The following is a 20,573-nucleotide window of genomic DNA, read 5'->3' as shown; positions in this document are numbered from 1 at the left end:
AAATTGTTGGATTTCTATAAATAGTGCGAGAGGCAGAAATAAACAAAGTCTCCCAAACATTGTAATCTTCACTAACTAGGGTGGAATCCTGACTACCAAACAATTTGCTTACAGTCACAGTTGTATGCTAATTATAGCATGCACGTGTATCTACTAATCAACGGACAGAAAAACGCTTCGCAGATTTACTTGTATTTATTACCAAATGTCCTTTAACTTTGCCAATAACAAAGACAAGTCTAAAATTGACAAATAATCATCAATACTGCACATTATCTGTGTAGGTTATTGTATCTTAAAATAGTGTGATCTTGCATGGATGTAATATATATATCAACGCGCTGAGACAGACACGTTCACATGCGCAGTCCCACCACGAACACACTCGCATCATTTTCATTTAACACATGTCTGAATCACTGTTTTTAATGCTACGAACTGAACAAGCAGGAAGTACCCGCTTATCTCAGGTACCCGTATCCAAGTTGAGAGATAGGCGGTCATCGTCACATTTGTTTCACCAGGAAGTTTAAACAAACCTGACTTTGCTATGATGGCGGCTTGTGTGCGGACATGGATTTTAAAGCTGTGTGTTTTCACTGAAATCTTTCTTTTGATTACTGCACAGACAGAGCATATGAGTGAGTACTGGCAGTGTTTTAGGTTTAGATGTTACACTGATTTCTTCCTTTAAAGAGCTATACCAAAATATGACAAAAATTGGTGCAATTCTATTCAAATGAGTTTTGCTTATTTCGACGATAAAATTTTTAAAACTTTTGCTTGCAGTTTTAAAGACACGAATTCTTTGTACTTTATACCAAATTATTATAAAGAACAGAAACGGGTGGGCGGTTCGAACACATTTGGGACTTGCTAACCTAAAGCATGAATATATCTGATCCTTCGATAGTAATGTTCTTAATACTAGATTGTAACATTACGTGTTGAGTGACTGCAAAATAGTTCATCGTTAAATTAGGAAGCAAAAAGGAAATGTATATATAAACAATTTAAACAATTTAAACAAATACTAGCAGATCAAACAAGGGAGCTAAAGAATGTCATTTACACCCCAATCTGCCTAAACACTTATATAAAGTGAGTGTACAAAAAGTTAATTTCAGAGAAAATTTAACCCTAACCCAGACACGTAAAAGTTCTCACACACGTAACCACAATCCAGTTAAGATTATTTTGATGTTTTGGTTTTGTGCAAGTTAGAAAATCCAATGATGTGTGTGTGTATCTGTATAATTAACACGTGCTATTACTGAATATACTGTTTTATAATGAAATGCGCCAAATTAGTTTACTTCTTCATCTCTATTTAGTTAATATAAAAAGAATGCTTTTTCGTTCATTAAAAGTAAAACCTAACTTTAGACATACAAAAATGGAGACTTAATACGTAAATCCTTAAAATTGTTTTCCAATGTCATTTTATAAGCTATGCTATTTTATAATTTTGTGTGTATGCTGTAATATTAATCAAGCTACTAACATAAGGATTTTAATGTTTAATGGAATAAATAATTATTAAAATTCAAGCACACTCTACTCAAACGGGAATTTGTTGCAGCAAACGTCGCTGTCAACAAACCATGCAGCATCAGCTCACTGTATGTAGAGAATAACTTATCTAATGACTGTTCTGCTGCTATCAATGGAAACACAAACACAACATTCGTCACAGAAAAAACTTCTCCGAACTGCATCAACACCGACGAGTATCATTCCAACCCAATCTGGTCAGTGAATCTGGGACAGAACTTTTTTGTGCACAGAATAACTATCTACGGAAGAGAAACTTGTAAGAATAAAGAGTTTTACTGTATTAAATGTAACTTTGTCTCAAGAAAAAAAGTCTCACGTGTTAATTCTTTACAGTTTTATAACGTAAATACAGAAGTGATAACAAGCTTGTTGAGTACGACAGAGGTAACGATACTGACGAGACCAAGGAGAGAAAGAGAACTTATGTTTTTGTTAAGCGAACCTTTCAATGTTTGTGGGTTAAATTATGGTAATGTTAGGTAGTTGTAAGACAGTAGCGGGGCGTTAGCAGCAGTAGTTGTAAAATGATGACATGATGATAGCTTCAATAAAGGAAGTAGCGGAAAACACTATAATTAGGGTTCACATTCAATAATCTTCAGTTAGCACACATAAATATTAGACATGTAAGCGGAGACAGCTCTCTAATTTGTAATAAGTTATCATTTAGTCTTTATGACAATTATATTCTAAAATGTATTGCAAAATTAGACAGAGCAGTGATGATACAACTATGAGCTGTTAGTGGTAATAATGTTCTTATATATATATAATGTGTATGTGCACGTGCGTTCATCTAAATTTGGTATTACTTCTGTATAGAAAGACATACAAATATTTGGTATCTCTATGTTATGACATGGAAAGGCGCAAAATAGAACAATAATATAATGCATGCAATAATGAGTTAGTGTTGAGTATCACATGTAAGTATTGAACAAGAACAGCATATGCATGAACTCTTCTGGTTTATTATATTATCAAATATGAGTGTGTGTGTTCGGTTCTTTTCTAGACGAGAGAAGAATGGCATGTGTTCAAATCTTGCTTGACGGACGAGAGCTTTATAAGTTCCCATGTTCAGTCACAACAACTGTGAGAAGAGACATTCTCGTAAATCCGCCTCAACGAGGTCGAGTGGTTAGCATCACTAAAGACCGAGCATCTGACCGATATCTTGAGTCATTTTTAAACATTTGTGAAGTCCAAATATGGGGTAAGTTCACAGCAGCTAGAAATACTACTGTTAGCGATTTGCTCACAGTAATGCAGAACTATCACTATAAGGAATATGCTCTTTGCTGTAAGAAATATCAGTAAAAGTATGTTCTCATTATTGGGAAAGAGCACCTCAGGAGGTATGTTTACTGAAGTGAAGAAGTATTACAATAATACAATAAAAATTGTTTATGTATTGCACAAAAATATTTTAAATGCACAAGATCTTAGTTTTGCACTTCTGGAAAAGATGAATTTTATGTCCTGATATTGTTGTGGCCTCCCAAGATGCAGTTGTTTGTTACCAACTGTCCTTCATAAATTGAGGCATAACTGTACTGAAGAAAGGGGAAGAGTTGAAAATTGAAATGCATTGTTATTTCAGGGTTAATATCGATAACGCCTACCACTAATTTCATTATTTGTCTTTAGCACACATTTTTTATTGTTGCCACTGGCTTATTGCATAATTGTCAAACGTTTAATGCTGTCAATTTTTTTTGTTCATAAAATTGAAACAACAACAGGTATTTTTTCGATACAAACGTATAAACATATTGTCTTGCAGTTTGCGCCATCGGATGGTGGGGCAGCGATTGTCAGAATCAGTGCAAATGTGGGGACATAGACAATTATTGCGATCCCCAGAGCGGCACGTGCTTAAAAAGTATTGATGAGTACAAGTCATGTTATTACTATTTTAATCAACAAAATAATGCATGCATATATGCAATATCTAAGTAGGAATAAACAGTGATACCATGCATGTAAATGATCAATGTATTTTGTAAACAGACCTCCATGTCCTGCTTTCTGAAATCACAAAACATGTTAACTTTATCAGATATGATCTCTGAGTCCTGTCATGACTTGTAAGATCGAGAAAGTGTAATAAGGAGAATGTTTATCTGACTGTTGAAACCTTGTCAGTACTTCACTTATGTTAGGGTCGTGTCTTGTGACTCTTATTAAATTTCACAGCAATCAAGAAAATAAAAGTATAGTATATATTTGACTAATAATATACTAGCTTTTCTCAATCAGACAATCAAGTCTTAATCATACACTTCTAATTCTGAGCATTCCGAAAAACCTACAATTAAAGTAACGGAGAAAAACTAACTGGATTGTTGTGAGCTCCCTTAAAGCGCATGCTCTTTAATTTCTTTTTCTGAAATGCTTTAATAAGATTAAAAAATTAATATCTTTCAATTTCAATAATATACTTTAAATGGCACGTGCTAAATTCAATGATAACAAGCACATCAGGTTTCCCATTATTTCTCATCGTCGAAGGCTTGGTATTTTCTTATAAAAACAACTTCTTCACTATTCTCTTGTTTACCAAGCTCTAGTATGTCTTGTTGGCCAGGTCTGTGTACACCTTGAGTAGTGTGATGTATCTAGGTTCTCTTCACTTTTATTTCTAAAATCAGCTAAATGGGGCGGGGGTTACTATAACCATCAGCTAGTAAAGATAATATTGAGGTTTTAGTTTCTTGCAATTCATATCGATAACGACTACAAAAAAATCGATATATATATATATATGCACCTTATAATTACTTAACAGATTGTTTTGAAGCTAAATTCGCAAAATTACTTTGTTTCTGACTATCCACTTCTTTTTTATTGATTAAAAGTATTTTCGCAATTCTTTTCACGGACTTAGTACATAGAAGCTTAAAATTGTTTCCCAATGATATCTTGTAAGTATGCTGTTTCCTAACTTTCTTTATATGCTGTAATTTTAATCGAGGTACTAAATGAAGGATTGTTACATTTGATGGAATAAATACTTGATTAAATTCCAACAGACTTTACGGTAAAGATAATTTGTTACAGCAAACGTCGCTGTCTACAAACCATGCAGCATCAGCTCACAGTATGTAGAGAATGGCTTATCTAATGACTGTTCTGCTGCTATCAATGGAAAAACTAGCACTGCATTCGTCATGGAGAAAACGTCTCAGAACTGCATCCACACCAGCCTAACTGATTTACACCCAACCTGGTCAGTGGATCTGGGACAGAACTTTTCAGTGCGCAGTATAACCATCTACGGACGCGAGAATTGTAAGAATAAAAAGTTTTACTGTTATGAATGTAACTTGGTCTCACATTTATCAACAAACTAAGACAAGTTTTCTTATTTCACAGTGTAAAAAAAGAATAAAATGACTCCCGACAATATTATCGGTCTTTACCATGTCACGACGTAAAGACGAGTGACACAATACTATTTTACTGTTCACAGCAATAGTGAGAGTTTATATGGTATATATAATAAAGAAACATAAAATGCACAAATTTTTCAGTGGAGAGAAGAATGGACTGTGTTCAAGTCTTTCTGGACGGACGAGAGCTTTATACGTTCCCATGTCCAGGCACAACAACTGTGATAACAGACGTTTACGTAAATCCGGTTCAGCGAGGTCAAGTGGTTAGAATCACTAGAAACCAACAAACGGGCGGAGACTTCTCGACATTTTTAAACATTTGTGAAATCCAAATATGGGGTAAGTTCACAGTAGTTAGAAATATTACTATTAGTGATATGCTCACAATAATGAGAATTCTCATTGCTAGGGATATGTTCTTAGCTGTAAGAAATATCAGTAAACGCGGTGTTTTTACAATATCGGGAGAAAGTACGACAAGAGAAGTACGTTTACTGAAGTGAAGAAGTATTACAATAATATCTTTTAAACATTCTTTGTATTGCATAGAAAATCTTTCAATCGAATGTGATATTAGTATTACAGTTTTCGAAAAGTGAAATTTTATTCTTGTTTAGTGTTATCCTAGTTACTACAGCAGTTCTTTGTTACTGATTATTCTTTACAAAGTGACCAGTTTTAGATTTTAACTGTATTTTTATTTCAGGATTTAATAAAAAGACTACCACCAGTATTGTCATTTTTCTCTAATGCACATCTTCAATTATTTTCAGTGGTTTATTGCTACAATATCAAGCGTTTGTTGCCGTGTTTTATATTGACAACATCAACACAACAATGAAGAATGTTCCTCTATATAAGCTTAAAAAAATATATTTTCCAGTTTGCTCCAAAGGATGGTGGGGCAGAGATTGTCAGAATCAGTGTAGTTGTCAGGGCAAAGACTATTATTGCGATCCAGACAATGGAAAGTGTTCAAAAGGTATTGCAAAGCACAAGTGTTTTTATAAATACTATAATCAACTCAAAATAAAAGAAATGCATAAAAATGCATAACATAATGTTGCAATTTCTACGCAAAAGTAAATACTTATAGCACGCCGGTATAGAGGCCTGCACATATTATATGTATCTTGTGAAGATACTGATGTGACGTATTTAATAAAATCACAAAACAAGTATACCACGTACCTTAGATATGACTCAAGCAAATATCCATGAAAATGTTGAAAACTTAGTCAGCTAGCTGCTTGTATTGGGGACTGTATCTTTTGAAAGCTACTAAATTTCATATCAATAGAATTCTCTACAAAAACACTTTTTTCTAACTCTGTCTCTCTCTCTCTTGCTCATATTACTTTTGACACAGTTAGTCCATAGCCAGCCAGACAGCACTTTAACGGTCACAAAAATCTGTGATAACAGTTTGCACATCAGGATTCCTATTGTTTAACATCCTCAAAGGTTTAAGATATACGTATTTTGGTATCTTCCACACTGCGGATCCGTTTCGGAGGCTGACATTTACAGGTTATTTTTATATCACTTTATCTACTGCTATCTAAAAACCACACAAACCGTACAGGTTAATCTTTAGTATGTTTTGTCGACCAGTAGTGTTTAAACAGAGAAGGGGGTAGTCGAGTGGTTAGAGCGCTGGGATGGTAACTGAGAACGAACAGGTTCAATACCCGATTTGCGCAGCACACGTCTCGCAGTCGTCATAACTTGCGGTTACGGGTACATGACGTCATAGAGGTAGGGGAAGGTAAGGCAGTAATGGTGAGGAGATGGACGACGTCTTTATGTAAAGCTGGCCACTAGAGAGGTCTAGTCCCTGACACCATATTCCCCCAACGACCTGAAAAGGTTATTACACATCTGCAAGTTTTCTGTCTCCGTTATGCCTCGCAGTCAGTTTTTTCCACAAAAGTCATTTATTAGCTGTACCGTTAGCAAACACCTTTTTTGTTTTCTGAGTAATACCGTTCTCCATTGCATAGTAATTTTTTTAGATTACCCCTGAGCTCATTAAAACTGCTCGTGAGAAAAACCTATAAAGTAGTTGATCCTATTCATTAACTTTTTGCTTATTATTTCTTGATTACAGAATGTTCCAAAGGATACTGGGGAGACAACTGCTCTAACATCTGTGGTCGTGGATGTAAGAACGGAGCTTGCAATCTCGACAATGGAACCTGTGACTGCAAGTCAGGATGGGCAGCACCAAGCTGTGATGGTAGTTTCTACCTGCATGTATAATTGTAGACTAAATATGCTTAATATTTATATACATAAGTAGTGTTTTACTTTCAGGAAATGTAGGATTCTTTTAACTACCACGTAGCATTCATATTCATTGCCATGTATTTTTCTACATTTTACAGCCCATGTCTAAAAGGTCTCTCTGTTTAAATAGCAGGTTTCTTTGTCGGTCTACAATACTAGAATCAGACTGTATGTAAGCTCATGGTACATGCCAGTTATTTATCTACCTTTCTCGCAATGAAGTTAAAATCAGGCAAACATTTAGTCACGGAGCCCATGGGTCTGTGGTGATGACACTTTTCTTATGTGGTGACTATATCATATGAATCACAACCGACTGGTGATGCCAGTGTCGGCCAGGATGGAACCCTCCTCTTTGTGACAATAAATAATATGACTAGAATATAAAGACTTGTGTGAAACTCTTAAAACAGTTCATTTAATGTAAGACAATAATGACATTGATTGAATGAGCACAAACTGTATATACTGTATATATATATATAGTAGTTCGCTGCCTACTGCCATCTCTAGAAATAACATTACATACACGTACTGTAGATATAATTATATGTGTACTTGTGTATATATATATCTTGTTTTAGGCCCCAGAAGTCTACAACTAAAAGTTTCATTTTTGCATTTAAACTTAAATTTAGAGAAACTCCAGTGTTGTCACTGTCGGTGTTATTATTGGATCTCGTTGGATCACCACAGTTGTTGTAGTTGTTATCGTGGTGTTGTTTATGAAATGATTTAAACTACACAAACTGATTAATAAACAAACATTCGTTTCTCTTAAAAGCGTCTTCACCCCATTGTTTCATTACCATTGCAGTTTGCTCAGACGGTCACTACAACCCTTCTAACGACTGTCACAACACCTGTAGTAAAGGATGTCATAACACTTGTAGCAGGACTGACGGGACATGTCAGTGTCAGACACGATGGAAGCCTCCTCTTTGTCAAGGTAGGAACACGTAGTGGAGTGAAGATACGGTGAGGTTAAAAAATATACTTTGTTTGTAAAGTGAACTCAATAATCATATTTCAAGTTTGTTAAGTTGTTACATCAGCCAATCGAAATATCGAGTTAGTTCATAGTAGTTAGGAATATCACTATAAGGAAGATGTTTTCAATTGTGAGGACCATAATTGAAAGGGATATGTTCTTAGCTGTAAGAAATATCAGTAAATGCGGTATTTTCCCAGAATTTGGAAAGATTACCAGAAGGGGTATGTTTACTGAAGTAAGTAATTATTATAATAATATTTATTTTTCAGATGTTTAGGCATTAAAAATTCACTGAAACACTTTCCTGATCTCAGAAAAGATGAATATTATTTAATGTCCATATATTGTTATAAGTTACAAGAGCAGTCCTTTGTTACAGACTTTCCTTAAAAAGGAACAGACTTTTACAATTTTAATGCATCGTTATTTCAGGATTCATAACAACATTGACCATCGCTAAATTTGTTACATTTCTATAGTACACATCTTTAATTATCTTAGTGGTTTATTACCTATAATGTCGAAAGTCTAACATTCACAAAATTAAAAAGAAGATGTAGGGACTTAATATAATTTGTTGCAGTTTGCTCCATAGGATGGTGGGGCAGTGATTGTCAGAATCAGTGCAGTTGTCAAGGCAAAGACTATTATTGCGATCCAGATAATGGCAAGTGTTCAAAAGGTACTGATGAATACAAGTGTTCTTTTAATAATCAGTTGAAGGAAACTAACCTATCAATATTTGTAATACTGACGCAGGATTTAATAATTAAAGGATGTCTGTATACAGGTCTGTAAATGTTAAATATATTTTGTTAAAATAATTGAGCGCCGTATTGATAAAATCACAAAACAGTTTGACCTAGGTCGCGGTATGTTATGAATATTCTAAGCTCTGCAGTTTCTGATTCTCGCAAGATGTTCGCAGTTGTGAATGGTCTCCTGGGTAAAGATGTGACTCAGCCTGTTCTTCCAGAGATGGATGATCAGATCGCTGCCAGTACACTAAGTGCTTACTTTGAAGACAAGATAAAGACCATCATGGACAGCTTCAGTGACTCGGTTGCTACTGTGGAGCAAACCAGTGACTTGTTTTGTGGCATGCCCTCTCTAACTTTCAACCAGTGACAGAGGATGAACTATTGAAATTAGTTCGGCGTTGTCGCCCAACCACGTCTGTGGATGATCCTATCCCACTAGTGTTCTTCTCCAGCACCTCGACATTCTACTTCCTGTACTAGTTCGCATAGTCAATGCTAGCCTTTTCTCTCCTCTGTACCCAGACAATTTAAAACAGCTGTGATCAAGCCTATCTTAAAGAAGCACAACTTGGACCTAGCTTGTGTAAAAACTATAGACCTGTTTCGAATTTGCCTTTTGTTTCGAAACTTGTGGAGCGTGTCGTTGTTCAGCAGTTGACATTCCACCTGGACCGCTACAGCATTTTGGATAAATTCCAGTCGGCGTACAGACCCAAGCACAGCTGTGAGACAGCCCTTCTGCGTCTTATGAACGATCTTCTGTGCAGTGCGGATGCAGGGGAAGTGACTCTTGTGGTCCTCCTTGATCTGAGTGCGGCCTTCGATGTCATTGATCACTCCACTCTACTGACTCGTCTCCAGATGGAGGTGGGCATTGGTGGTTCCGCCTTGCAGTGGTTCCATTCCTACCTCAGTGATCGCACACAAAGGGTGATGGTCAATCAAGCTTCTTCAGTGACAGTTCCACTGCTGTGCGGTGTCCGCAGGGCTCTGTTTTGGGCCCGGTTCTATTTTTCTATTTATACATCTCAGCTTGGTCCTCTCATTGAGAAGCATAATGTGAACCGTAAGATGTTTGCAGATGACACTGAACTCTATTTTTCATTTAGTACTGACAGTGAGTCGGTGCGTGAGGCAGTTTGTGCTGTAGAAGATTGTTGCTTAGAGGTTAAGTCATGGATGCTGAGGAATAAACTCAAGCTTAATGATGAGAAGACAGAGGCGATGCTATGTGGTTCCAAGCTTAGCCTTAGTAAAGTCTCTCTAGACTCCATCCAAGTGGGTCAAGCTAGAATTCCTCTCTCCAGCTCCGTACGAACTTGGACTCTATGTTGACAATCTTCTAACTATGTCTGATCATGTCAGTTCTGTAGTCAAGCATGTTTTTCCATATCCGCACTCTTGACGACTCCGACCCAGTCTTAATAAGAAGACTGCAAATGCAGTTGCTGTGTCCCTCATCGCGTTCTACATTAGACTATGCCAACAGCTGCTTCTGGGATTTCAAAGAGCGAGTTGTCGAGGCTACAGCGAGTGCAAATACGGATGCGAGGATAGTTGCAGGAAAGAAACAACTGACCATATTACTCTGTACTTCGTGACCTACATTGGCTTCCTGTGGAGAAGCGAATTGAGCATAAATTGTTAACCTTAACCTATGGCTGTCTTCACGACCTTGCGCCTGCCTATCTGCAAGAACTCATTCGCTGTTACAACCCAGCGGAACCTTCGTTCAGCAGCACACTTCAGACTTGAACGACCGAGTGTTCAGTCAGGAATGCTAACAAGAAGACTGCGGGTTTCAGATCCTTCTCCAATGTAGCCCCGCTTTTGTGGAACTCGCTTCCCCTCTCGACCAAGAGTCTGATAGTATTGGATCTTTCAAGAAAAATCTGAAGACTCACTTGTTTAAACTTTTTTGAAGTTTTCATTTGACCTGCAGTTTGGTGGCTGCTGGGATCACCGCGCATTGAGCGCATCTTTGTGATGCGGATACTGGCGCGCTATAAAACTACATCATCATCATCATCATCATCACCTCAAAATATCTTACTTTTGAACCAAGTCGATATATATGAGACTTAGAACTTTGAATACCACGAATTCTCACCTGGCTGTTGACAATAATAATCAGCTAGTTTGCGCTAGGATCAGCATCTTGTGACTTGAATTTCATACCAATTGAATTCTCTACCAAACACTCTTTCGAACTCTCCTTCTTTCTCTCTCTTGCTCACATTCGTTCAAGCACATTTAAGACATAGCCAACCATAAGGTACTTTAACTAAACTCTATGATAACAATTTGTCAGAGGCTCATCAAGCTTTCTATTATTTTACATCTTCAAAGGCTTAAGATATACGAATATGACAATTTCTAAAGTATTCTGGTTTCTCAAAATATATCTTGTCAGTAAGTGTTGTTTACACATTTACTTCAAAAAATCTTTTGACATTAATAACTAAAAACAGATTGAAGAAGTTAAATCACTATGTAAAGGAAGAAATGGTAGAATCTAAAGCACAGAAATATATATTTTTCATAAAAATAATCTAATTCAATTGGTCAAGTAGTTATTAAAGGTATCATGCATACGCGCTAACATTAAAGAATTGTCAATATTTATAACAAAACTAAAATATAAATTCCATTAATAAATTTTTACTACCAACAACATCATCAGCTATAAATTGTAATAACAAGAAACATCATGTCAATAAATCAATATGGCAGTTCGATTGCATCCAGATGAAAAAGGATAATGATTTTTATGTGATTGTTAAACGTATTTATTTTTTTTCTTGAATCATGGTTCCAGTGCATGTAACTACAGTGTGTTCATCGGGGTACTGGGGAGAGAACTGCACTGTCTGTGGTGCAGGGTGTAGTAATACGTGTGATGACAAAAGTGGAGCTTGCAGGTGTACTAACGGGTGGACAGGACCACAATGCACAGGTAAGGCCAAAAAAGTAAGAGAACAGAAAATTATCTACAATCTCAACATTCGTTTACCATTTGAAGAAAGCACACAATTAAAAAACTACATCCTACACGTTGATAGACTTCATGCTGTCGATGAAGCGCCGAATGTCCAGAAACCTCAACTGCTTTGACCTAGAAAAGCTGTGGGACCCTACGGTTGTCATCTCTTTCTAGCGCGTCGGGTGGGGGTGATCAGACTGCCATGTTAATACCCTCTGGGGCCTTAAAAAGTGGTTAGAATACACGGTTCGTGTACGTCATCAAACGAAGAAAAAGCCCTGGTTTTCGAAGAAACTGATGTATAACCACAAACGAACAATAAAAAGTGAAAAGCTGGTAAAACTTGATGCAGCGATTGCCACGGAAAGGTTAATCGTTCCATACAGAAGGGTATGAAGGGAGCCAGGGAAGCTTGGCTTGAGGAAAAATGAAGTCAAATCGATGAAGGTGTGGCCTGGGGCGATAACAAGATTGCTTTTAGATTGCCTGAGACTCTCACCAATGAGAAAAAACAGGCATCATCCACGTAGTGGCTATTACGCACGTTGTATAATAAAGAACAATATATAATCTTTCAGTTTGTCCAACTTCCTCCTGTTTATAGCAAATTGATATACAGGTCACTACTCCTAGAACACTATTTGCATTAAATATTTAAATATAATGTTTGTCAACAGATTGCTCCCATGGTCATTACAACATGTCTAACGACTGTCAAAACACCTGTGGTAGAGGATGTCATGACACTTGCAGTGGGACTGACGGGACATGTCAGTGTTGGCCAGGATGGCAGCCTCCTCTGTGTCAGCGTAAGACAAACTTTATAATGACAACTTGTTTCCATAAGCCGACTTTATCAAGACACGTAGCAAAATAGATCTCGCATTTAAATTAAGTACCAATATACGAATTCATTTTAATAAAGTTAAATTTAAATAAATAGAGAATCGACAGTCTGCTATGTCCCATTCCTGACATTAGTTTCAAGTATCTCTGTACCATTACTCAAATGCTGTCATCGCTTCCATTCTGAGCTCGTACACATCATTTAACTGAGTTTTACTGGTATCCTCTTTTGACGAGAAATTCACCTCATGTGCACATAGTTTTACTTAGGTTATATAAATTAGGTTATACACTCATATAAAGAGGATAACATGGTGAGAAAAAAGCATCTATTACAAAATTCATGATAGACTGGTGATAAACAAAATAGGTTTTGAAGCTGTAGAAATATATTTAGACGCACGTATCTCGTAAATGTTAAAGATCATTGCAAACGTAGACCATTAAAGCAACCTTTAAGGCATATTTAGTTGTATACTACATTCTTGACAGAATGCTCAGCCGGTCACTACAACATTTCTAACGACTGTCAAAACACCTGTGGTGAAGGATGTCACGACACATGTAACAGGACTGACGGGACATGTCAGTGTCAGACAGGATGGCAGCCTCCTCAGTGTCAACGGAAGAACACATCAGGTATACTGAGCTGGTAGATGCGATTACATGTGCACCAAATACGGTTAGTAGTGAAAATTCCAGGATGGATGAACTCTATTACAAGAAATTTACATTCACTTTTGTCTAATACTATTTCAATTTATAGCTTGCGTCTCTAAATAAAAAAATAGCATTCTGACTTGAGGCGCATTCATTTATAGAGAGAATCGAAGTTCAAAATTTAGAATTTCACACTGAAAAGCAAATATTAAACAAGGTATTAACTGACCGTAATTTACTATGACGCAAAGAAACAAGTATTACACAAAAAGGAAGGACAGACAAACCAGCGGACAAACACACGGGAACAGAGGGACAGTCAGTCACTGTTTCCCTTATTTTATATAAGCTACATTTTCCTACACTTTTGTCCAGTTATTACGTCATCTAGAGATGATAAAGAGGCTTTGATTGGAGCTGGTCCAGTGGCCGGTATTGCAGTCGGCTGTTCCATCGTCTTTTTTATTCTAGGTTTCCTCAGTGAGTTGATAAAATAATGTACTTTTCCCAGCATAGTCCCCTTTACCAGTACATATAACAAACCTAAAGTTCCAGAAATAAAAGACTTAATATCATTTAACTGAGTTTTACTGGTCGCCTCTGTTGACGAGAAATTCACCTCACGTGCACATGGTTAATTTCCTACACAACTCTTACTATCACGTTTTACTTAGGTTATATAAATTAGGTTATACACTCATATAAATGGAATAACATGGTGCGAAAAAAGAATCTATTACAAAATTCATGATATACTCTATATCTAGGAACTGTGATCGACGACAAACTCACTTTTAACACCAACACAGAGGTCATTCACAAGAAATGTCAATGTGAATCTAGATTGTACTGTTTACAAAAACTCCGTTCACTGAATGTCAACAAGAAGGTTTTAAGTTCTTTTTATAGATGTTTTCTTGAGTCTGTGTTGACATTTGGATTTTTATGTTGGTATGGAGGATCAAGGGCTAGTAATAGGAATGTGTTAGATAGAGTTGTGAGTGTGAGCGGGAGGGTGATTGGGGAGAAGCAGGAGTGTCTGAGTGAGTTGTATGAAAGACGAGTAATACGGAAAGCGAGAGTGATTGTGAAAGATAGTACACATGTGTTAGCTCAGTATTATAACCTTCTTCCATCCAAGAGACGGTATAATGTTCCAAGAGCTTTACTGCCCGTTCCAGGAATAGTTTTATAAATAAGTCTGTTGTCTTGCTTAACAAGTGCTGTAGGGATTTGTGAGTGTGTGGGTGTGGGTGTGTGTTTTTGTGAATATAGTATTAGTGATGTTTCTGTCTTATTTAGTTGGGTTATTTATATGGATTGTAGATGTTTGTGTGATATAATAGTTTATTGGTTTGAGTGGAATCAAGGTTTTATTATAAGCCAGTTGTTTCACTACGTCTTGCAATTTCTCCTCGTTGAGATAATAAAGTTGAATTGAATTGAATTGAATTGAATACTGGCGATAAACAAAATAGGTTTTGAAGCTGTAGAAATATATTTAGATGCACGTATCTCGTAAATGTTAAAGATAATTGCAAACACAGACCATTAAAGCAACCTTTAAGGCATATTAAGTTGTATACAATAATGTTGACAGATTGCTCAGCCGGTCACTACAACGTGTCTCACGACTGTCAAAACACCTGTGGTGAAGGATGTCATGACACGTGTAGCAGGACTGACGGGACATGTCAGTGTCAGACAGGATGGCAGCCACCTCTGTGTCAATGTAAGAATACATCAGGTATACTGAGCTGGTAGATGCGATTACATGTGCACCAAATACGGTTAGTAGTGAAAAGTCCAGGATAGATATTTTCTATTACAAGAAATTTATACATTCAATTATATCTAATATTATTTCCATGTATAGTTTGCGTCTCTATATAAAAAAATGGCATTCTGACTTGAGACGCATTCATTTATAGAGATCATAGAAGTTCAAAATTTAGAATTTCTTACTGAAAAACAAATATTAAACAAGGTATTAACTGACCGTAATTTACAATGATGCAAGGAAACAATACAAGTATTAAACCGAAACGAAGGACAGACAAACCAGCGGACAAAAATACGGGAACAGAGGGACAGTCAGTCACTGTTTCACTTATTTTATATAAGCTACATTTTCCTACACTTTTGTCCAGTTATGACATCATCTAGAGATGATAAAGAGGCTTTGATTGGAGTTAGTCCAGTGGCCGGTATTGCAGTCAGCTGTGCCATCGTCTTCTTTATTCTAGGTTTCCTCACCAGATTGTAAGTTGATAAAATAATGTACTTTTCTCTCCCAGCATAGCCCCCTTTACCAGTACATATAACCAACCTAAAGTTCCAGAAATAAAATACTTAATATTGTAATGCTCTGCTTTTTTCTACGTATCATCGTTTTCTGCTAAAATATTATGAAAACAAGCTGTACTCCACATTTTTCTCGATGGATTTTCTGCCTTGCTTTAGTCGCACTGACCGTTTTCTAGAAAGAGCTAATTACATCATGCTACTTTACTACTAATTTTATTTATTTAGGGATAGATCACAGCCAGCAGGCAAACTCATTGAGTTGTACACATCAAAGTATTTCACGACAGTCAAAGGCCGTGATTTAAAGTAACAACAATGAGCGTAGAGGGCGATGAATGCATAGCAACAGAGGCACAAAGTTTAATACTCATCAATAAAAAAAATGTCTTTCACATATTTTTATCGCCTTTTACACGTTAATTGATGATAATGACGATGAGGACGACGACATCTTCTGTATAGCGCACTGTCCTAACCAGCAGGGATGTCACTACACTGTCCACCTTATTGTAATTCACTACAATCAGTCAATCATTTCAGACAAAAGCAATGGGAAGTCTTTAGTTACAAGCCGTTAATAAGGAGCGATCACCGCACACTAAGTGTAGGAGATGAGGACAGTGTTCACCTGTCATTTTATAATCAACAGCCAAGAGTTTTCACCTTCTTTCTCTTATCCCTCCTTATTGTCAAGATTCTATACACATTTCTTGCATGAAGATCTACATAATAATATCGATAACAATGATTATAGGGAACGATGTATGACGAACAGTGCGAAGACTTTAGTAACGAGTGATCTCCGCAGATTAAAAGGTTTATACAAATAAAATGACACCCAGAAATATAAAATTGAAGAGAATATAAACCGATCTATTAATAACAAATCTTCAACTTCTTTTCTTACCCCTGTTGGTTGTTGCTTATTTTAGGATAAAAATGTCTACGGGTGATATGTGCAGCATGTACTCTTTAATTATTTAATTTGTATAATGTTAATAATTTTATTTCTTCAGGAGGTTGAGACTATCCAGATGTCATCAGCCCTCTGCCACACACGGTTCACCTGTTAAAACCTCCGTGACCTCTGATCTAGGTATTTGTTTCTATGATTGGCATATTTATCCAGTTGATCGGTTACTATAGCAACTGGTTCTGAACTTAACTTGTTAATAATTGTGGCAGTATCCTCATACATTGAAACAAGATATCTCAGTAAACAACTGAATAAACCACTGCTGCCAAAAGAACTAATATAAATAAAATAGGAGACTGTTTAAATTCTCCCAAAATTCATGTTATTTGTAAAAATTGATCGCGATGATATCCTAATTGCAGGTACTTCTTCGACCACGACACACCCAGCAGAACCACGTGGCACGACATCTTCAGAAGATACAGCAGACCACAGCAACAACGTGTACGACGAACTTAAAGCTCTTAATGACGACAACAAATCCGCCTACACCTCTCTTCGATTCCAGAATAAGGGCAAGGAAAGTGCGGCACCTAGTGATTACATCAACACAAGAAAGATACTAATGAATGAATGAATTATTGCCTGAGCTTGTCTTAGCATATTATACCAAGACAATACCGTCTCTTCGTCTGCCAGGACTATTATCCCACATATTTTCCAGAACCTCTTTCCTTGCTACAAGTCTAAAAGGTGCGAGTCTATGAGCTCACACCCAGGGTAAGCATTAAAGCAGAGAAATATGTTCATCGATATGAGTGAAATTTTACACTGCTCGTTTGAAAACCCGAGAGCACTCAGGCATATCAAAACAATTTTGGAAGCAATGTATCCTATGTACTTGTGAAAGTCGAATAGTTTGCTAGCTTCTAGTAAGCTCCCTAGCATAGGCATTCTCAGGACACTAAAATCGCACACATGGTGTTTTGTTTATCTATATCTGTCTCCGTATGCCTGAAGGTCCCCAAACCATCACATCTAAGTGTCTACCAAAGGGAGGCCACTATGTAACCTACGCTTTACAGACGACTAACGGTAGGCAGTGAGTTACAGGAACTCACAAACAAGCTTGCAAGCAACGAGAGCAACAACGGGATGGAAATTCGCACAGAGAGGAATAAACTAACGGTAAACATAATTGGACAGTTAAAAGTGGAGAACAACAGTGTAGAGCTTGAGGACGTACACAGATTCACGTACCTGGGCAAGACTCTCCAGGGATGTCAGCTGAGTCGCCGACATTCGTCTCAGTGTCACAGCAGCGACAGCAACGATGACCAGAGTGAACAGAATACGTGGCTTAAACTGTACCCACTGTCGTATTTACAGTCTTTAGTTAGGCCAGTCATTGTAATGTTACATTTGTATGAAGTGCAAGTGGGATAAATATGCACAATGATAAGAATACTACTTGGGGCAGTCATGCCCTTATTTATGTATTATCAATCAGGTATTATTATTTTACCAAAGTGATTTTGTGCTTCAGTTTCTGAAGTAGATAAGTGTGAAGATATCAATTGTTTAAATAATATACATATATGTAATTTAATAATAAAATATTTTTAACGTATAATTTTTATAATGATTTGTTTTAAATGGTCCTTGTTATTGTTATTTTTGTTTCTTGACTAATGTATTTATCTTGCTGACGTGAAGAGAATTAAGTATAAGAGATTAAAGGAGTAATAACTAGGAATAACATATTTGTTTAAGAACTACCCGATTGGTGACGAATATCCCGCTCAAAATACTCCTTTTGTATAACTTATTAATGCCTCAAAGATAAAATTGAAAGGAGAAACACACTTTCCGGGAAATTAACAAAAAACAGTTCCTCGCCTGTTCAAATTTCAAACGTTAGTACCGCTAACCTCATGGTTGACCACACCTTGGCTGATACAAGTTTCTCAGAAAATACCGAATTTCGAAAAATGAAAAAAAGTGAAAAAAGACATACGAATACACACAAGAAAACAGAACAAACTCAAGCAGAAGTACGAGTTAACGAGAAGCTTGTAAGGGAGGTAATAAGAAAAAGTCAACCACCCGCACACACTGCGGTACAGTTCTGTCAGAGTTCTCGCCCCTGAGACCTTAAGACCTAACGTTAGATGTACCCCGTGTACTCTGTGTAAGCGGCCTCCTTCAGTTTCTTTTGCCTTTAGCGGACAACTTCATTGTCTTTCCGACATGCACAGGGACCCTACACAGGTAGATATTGTAGGTATACACAAGGCTTTACACCTCAACAGTACAGAAATTATAATAAAGAAAAAAATGTTCGAAGCTCTATAAATAGTGCGTGAGGAACAAATAAACACACACAGTCTTCCAAGCATTGCAATCTTCACTAACTAGTGCGGAAACCCGACTACCAAACGATTCGTTTATCCAACAATCCAAACAATTTGTATATCCTTGCGAAAAAACTGAACTACACAGAATTCTGAAGTGTTTAAGATACCAATCGTCCGTTATTTACACACAGTCACACACAGACATACACACCTGTGCGTTCACGAATACACAGTCGCACGCACTAATTCCACGTGTTCTTAGATGCTGAGTGGATGTGGAGACTTAACAGTCCAAAGTGTGTTAATTCACTGACACAAAATATGACACTTAAGGTGACACCATCATCTATAGACACGTGTACCTGACTTCAGCCCCGTCCAGCAAAGCTATTATGATCTTTCATTGACACAGAGGAGGCTGCCATCTTGGTTGACACTGACATGTCCTGTCAGTCCTGCTACACGTGTCATGACATCCTCCACCACAGGTATTTTGACAGTCTGTAGATGTGTTGTGGTGACCGGCTGAGCAGTCTGTCAGAGATGGGGACAGTAAGTCTGACTTCTTAAAGTATCTTCAATGGCTTTTGAATGATACGATATGTAAACCGCTGGGAAGACAACTGAAATCAAGTCGGTGGCGAGGGTGAAAACAGAGTTTGCTACCTTTTTAATGAAACATGAATTTGAAACAAGTTAAACATTACCATGCTGGAACTTTTTTAAAAAGTTATTATTTAAAATATGCAGTATTTACAAACTGTCAATTAGACAGATATTTACAATGTGTAATATAAAGTTGACGTGGTCTGATATCTACAGACTGCTCAGCTGTCACAACACCTGTAGTGAAGGATGTCATGACACATGCAGCACGACTAACGGGACATGTCAGTGTAAATCAGGTTGACAGCCTCCTCTGTGTTAGTGTAAGAGCACAGGGCGATGATAAAGTGTCACAGTCAGGCAATAACGGGTATTTATTATTTAAACTAAAAACTAGAGAAATGGTAATTGTCGATAACAGCTTCCTGCTGTTTACGAGAGCTGACAGACGACAAGAAACTTGATAAGATACGACGAGCCCCCACATCCTGAATGAAACTGTTTGTTTGTGACCTGAATGACGATCGTTGTAATGTCTGTACCTTTGCAGTCGGCTTCTCTGTACAATCGGAGACATCCCTTCGCTTTCTTACTTCCACGTATCGGTCTCATTCGAGATCGTGTTTGTAACATGTACAGTCGCCCACAGGGCAGCTTGACACCCAGCTGTCAGAAGTAGGGTGATCAGACAATCTTCATGCACATCATGCGTTGCATTGTCAATCGGTGTACATTTTTATAAATTTAAATAAATATGAATATACTGATTATCGTACAGAAAATAGCATTGGCTAAGTAAATTTATATTTTATGTTATTTGACTGATGGTCATATGTAATGTTGGTCTGCAACTGAATTTTGTGAAAGGAAAGCGATTTCCACCATGCGTGAAACGAATG

At 37.0% G+C, this 20,573-nt stretch overlaps 1 protein-coding gene across 1 annotated transcript; it reads left to right on the top strand.

The window, feature by feature from the left end:
* Nucleotides 1-503: 503 nt before the first annotated feature.
* Nucleotides 504-18,422, top strand: LOC112572668 (multiple epidermal growth factor-like domains protein 10). The gene is made up of 17 exons (XM_025252461.1): nucleotides 504-641; nucleotides 1,583-1,813; nucleotides 2,573-2,773; nucleotides 3,344-3,442; nucleotides 4,621-4,851; nucleotides 5,094-5,294; nucleotides 5,839-5,937; nucleotides 7,066-7,194; nucleotides 8,062-8,193; nucleotides 8,822-8,920; nucleotides 11,818-11,955; nucleotides 12,660-12,791; nucleotides 13,321-13,467; nucleotides 15,089-15,220; nucleotides 15,639-15,750; nucleotides 16,812-16,891; nucleotides 17,134-18,422. Exons 1-17 carry the CDS (start codon nucleotides 551-553, stop codon nucleotides 17,346-17,348), a joined length of 2,469 nt encoding a protein of 822 aa, XP_025108246.1. The 5' UTR covers nucleotides 504-550; the 3' UTR covers nucleotides 17,349-18,422.
* The last annotated feature ends 2,151 nt before the right edge of the window (nucleotides 18,423-20,573 follow it).

The sequence above is a fragment of the Pomacea canaliculata genome, linkage group LG9, assembly GCF_003073045.1.
Source record: "Pomacea canaliculata isolate SZHN2017 linkage group LG9, ASM307304v1, whole genome shotgun sequence".
NCBI classification, from domain to species: domain Eukaryota; kingdom Metazoa; phylum Mollusca; class Gastropoda; order Architaenioglossa; family Ampullariidae; genus Pomacea; species Pomacea canaliculata.
Note: the sequence above shows the minus strand (reverse complement) of the source record. Positions and strands in the feature narration are given on the sequence as shown.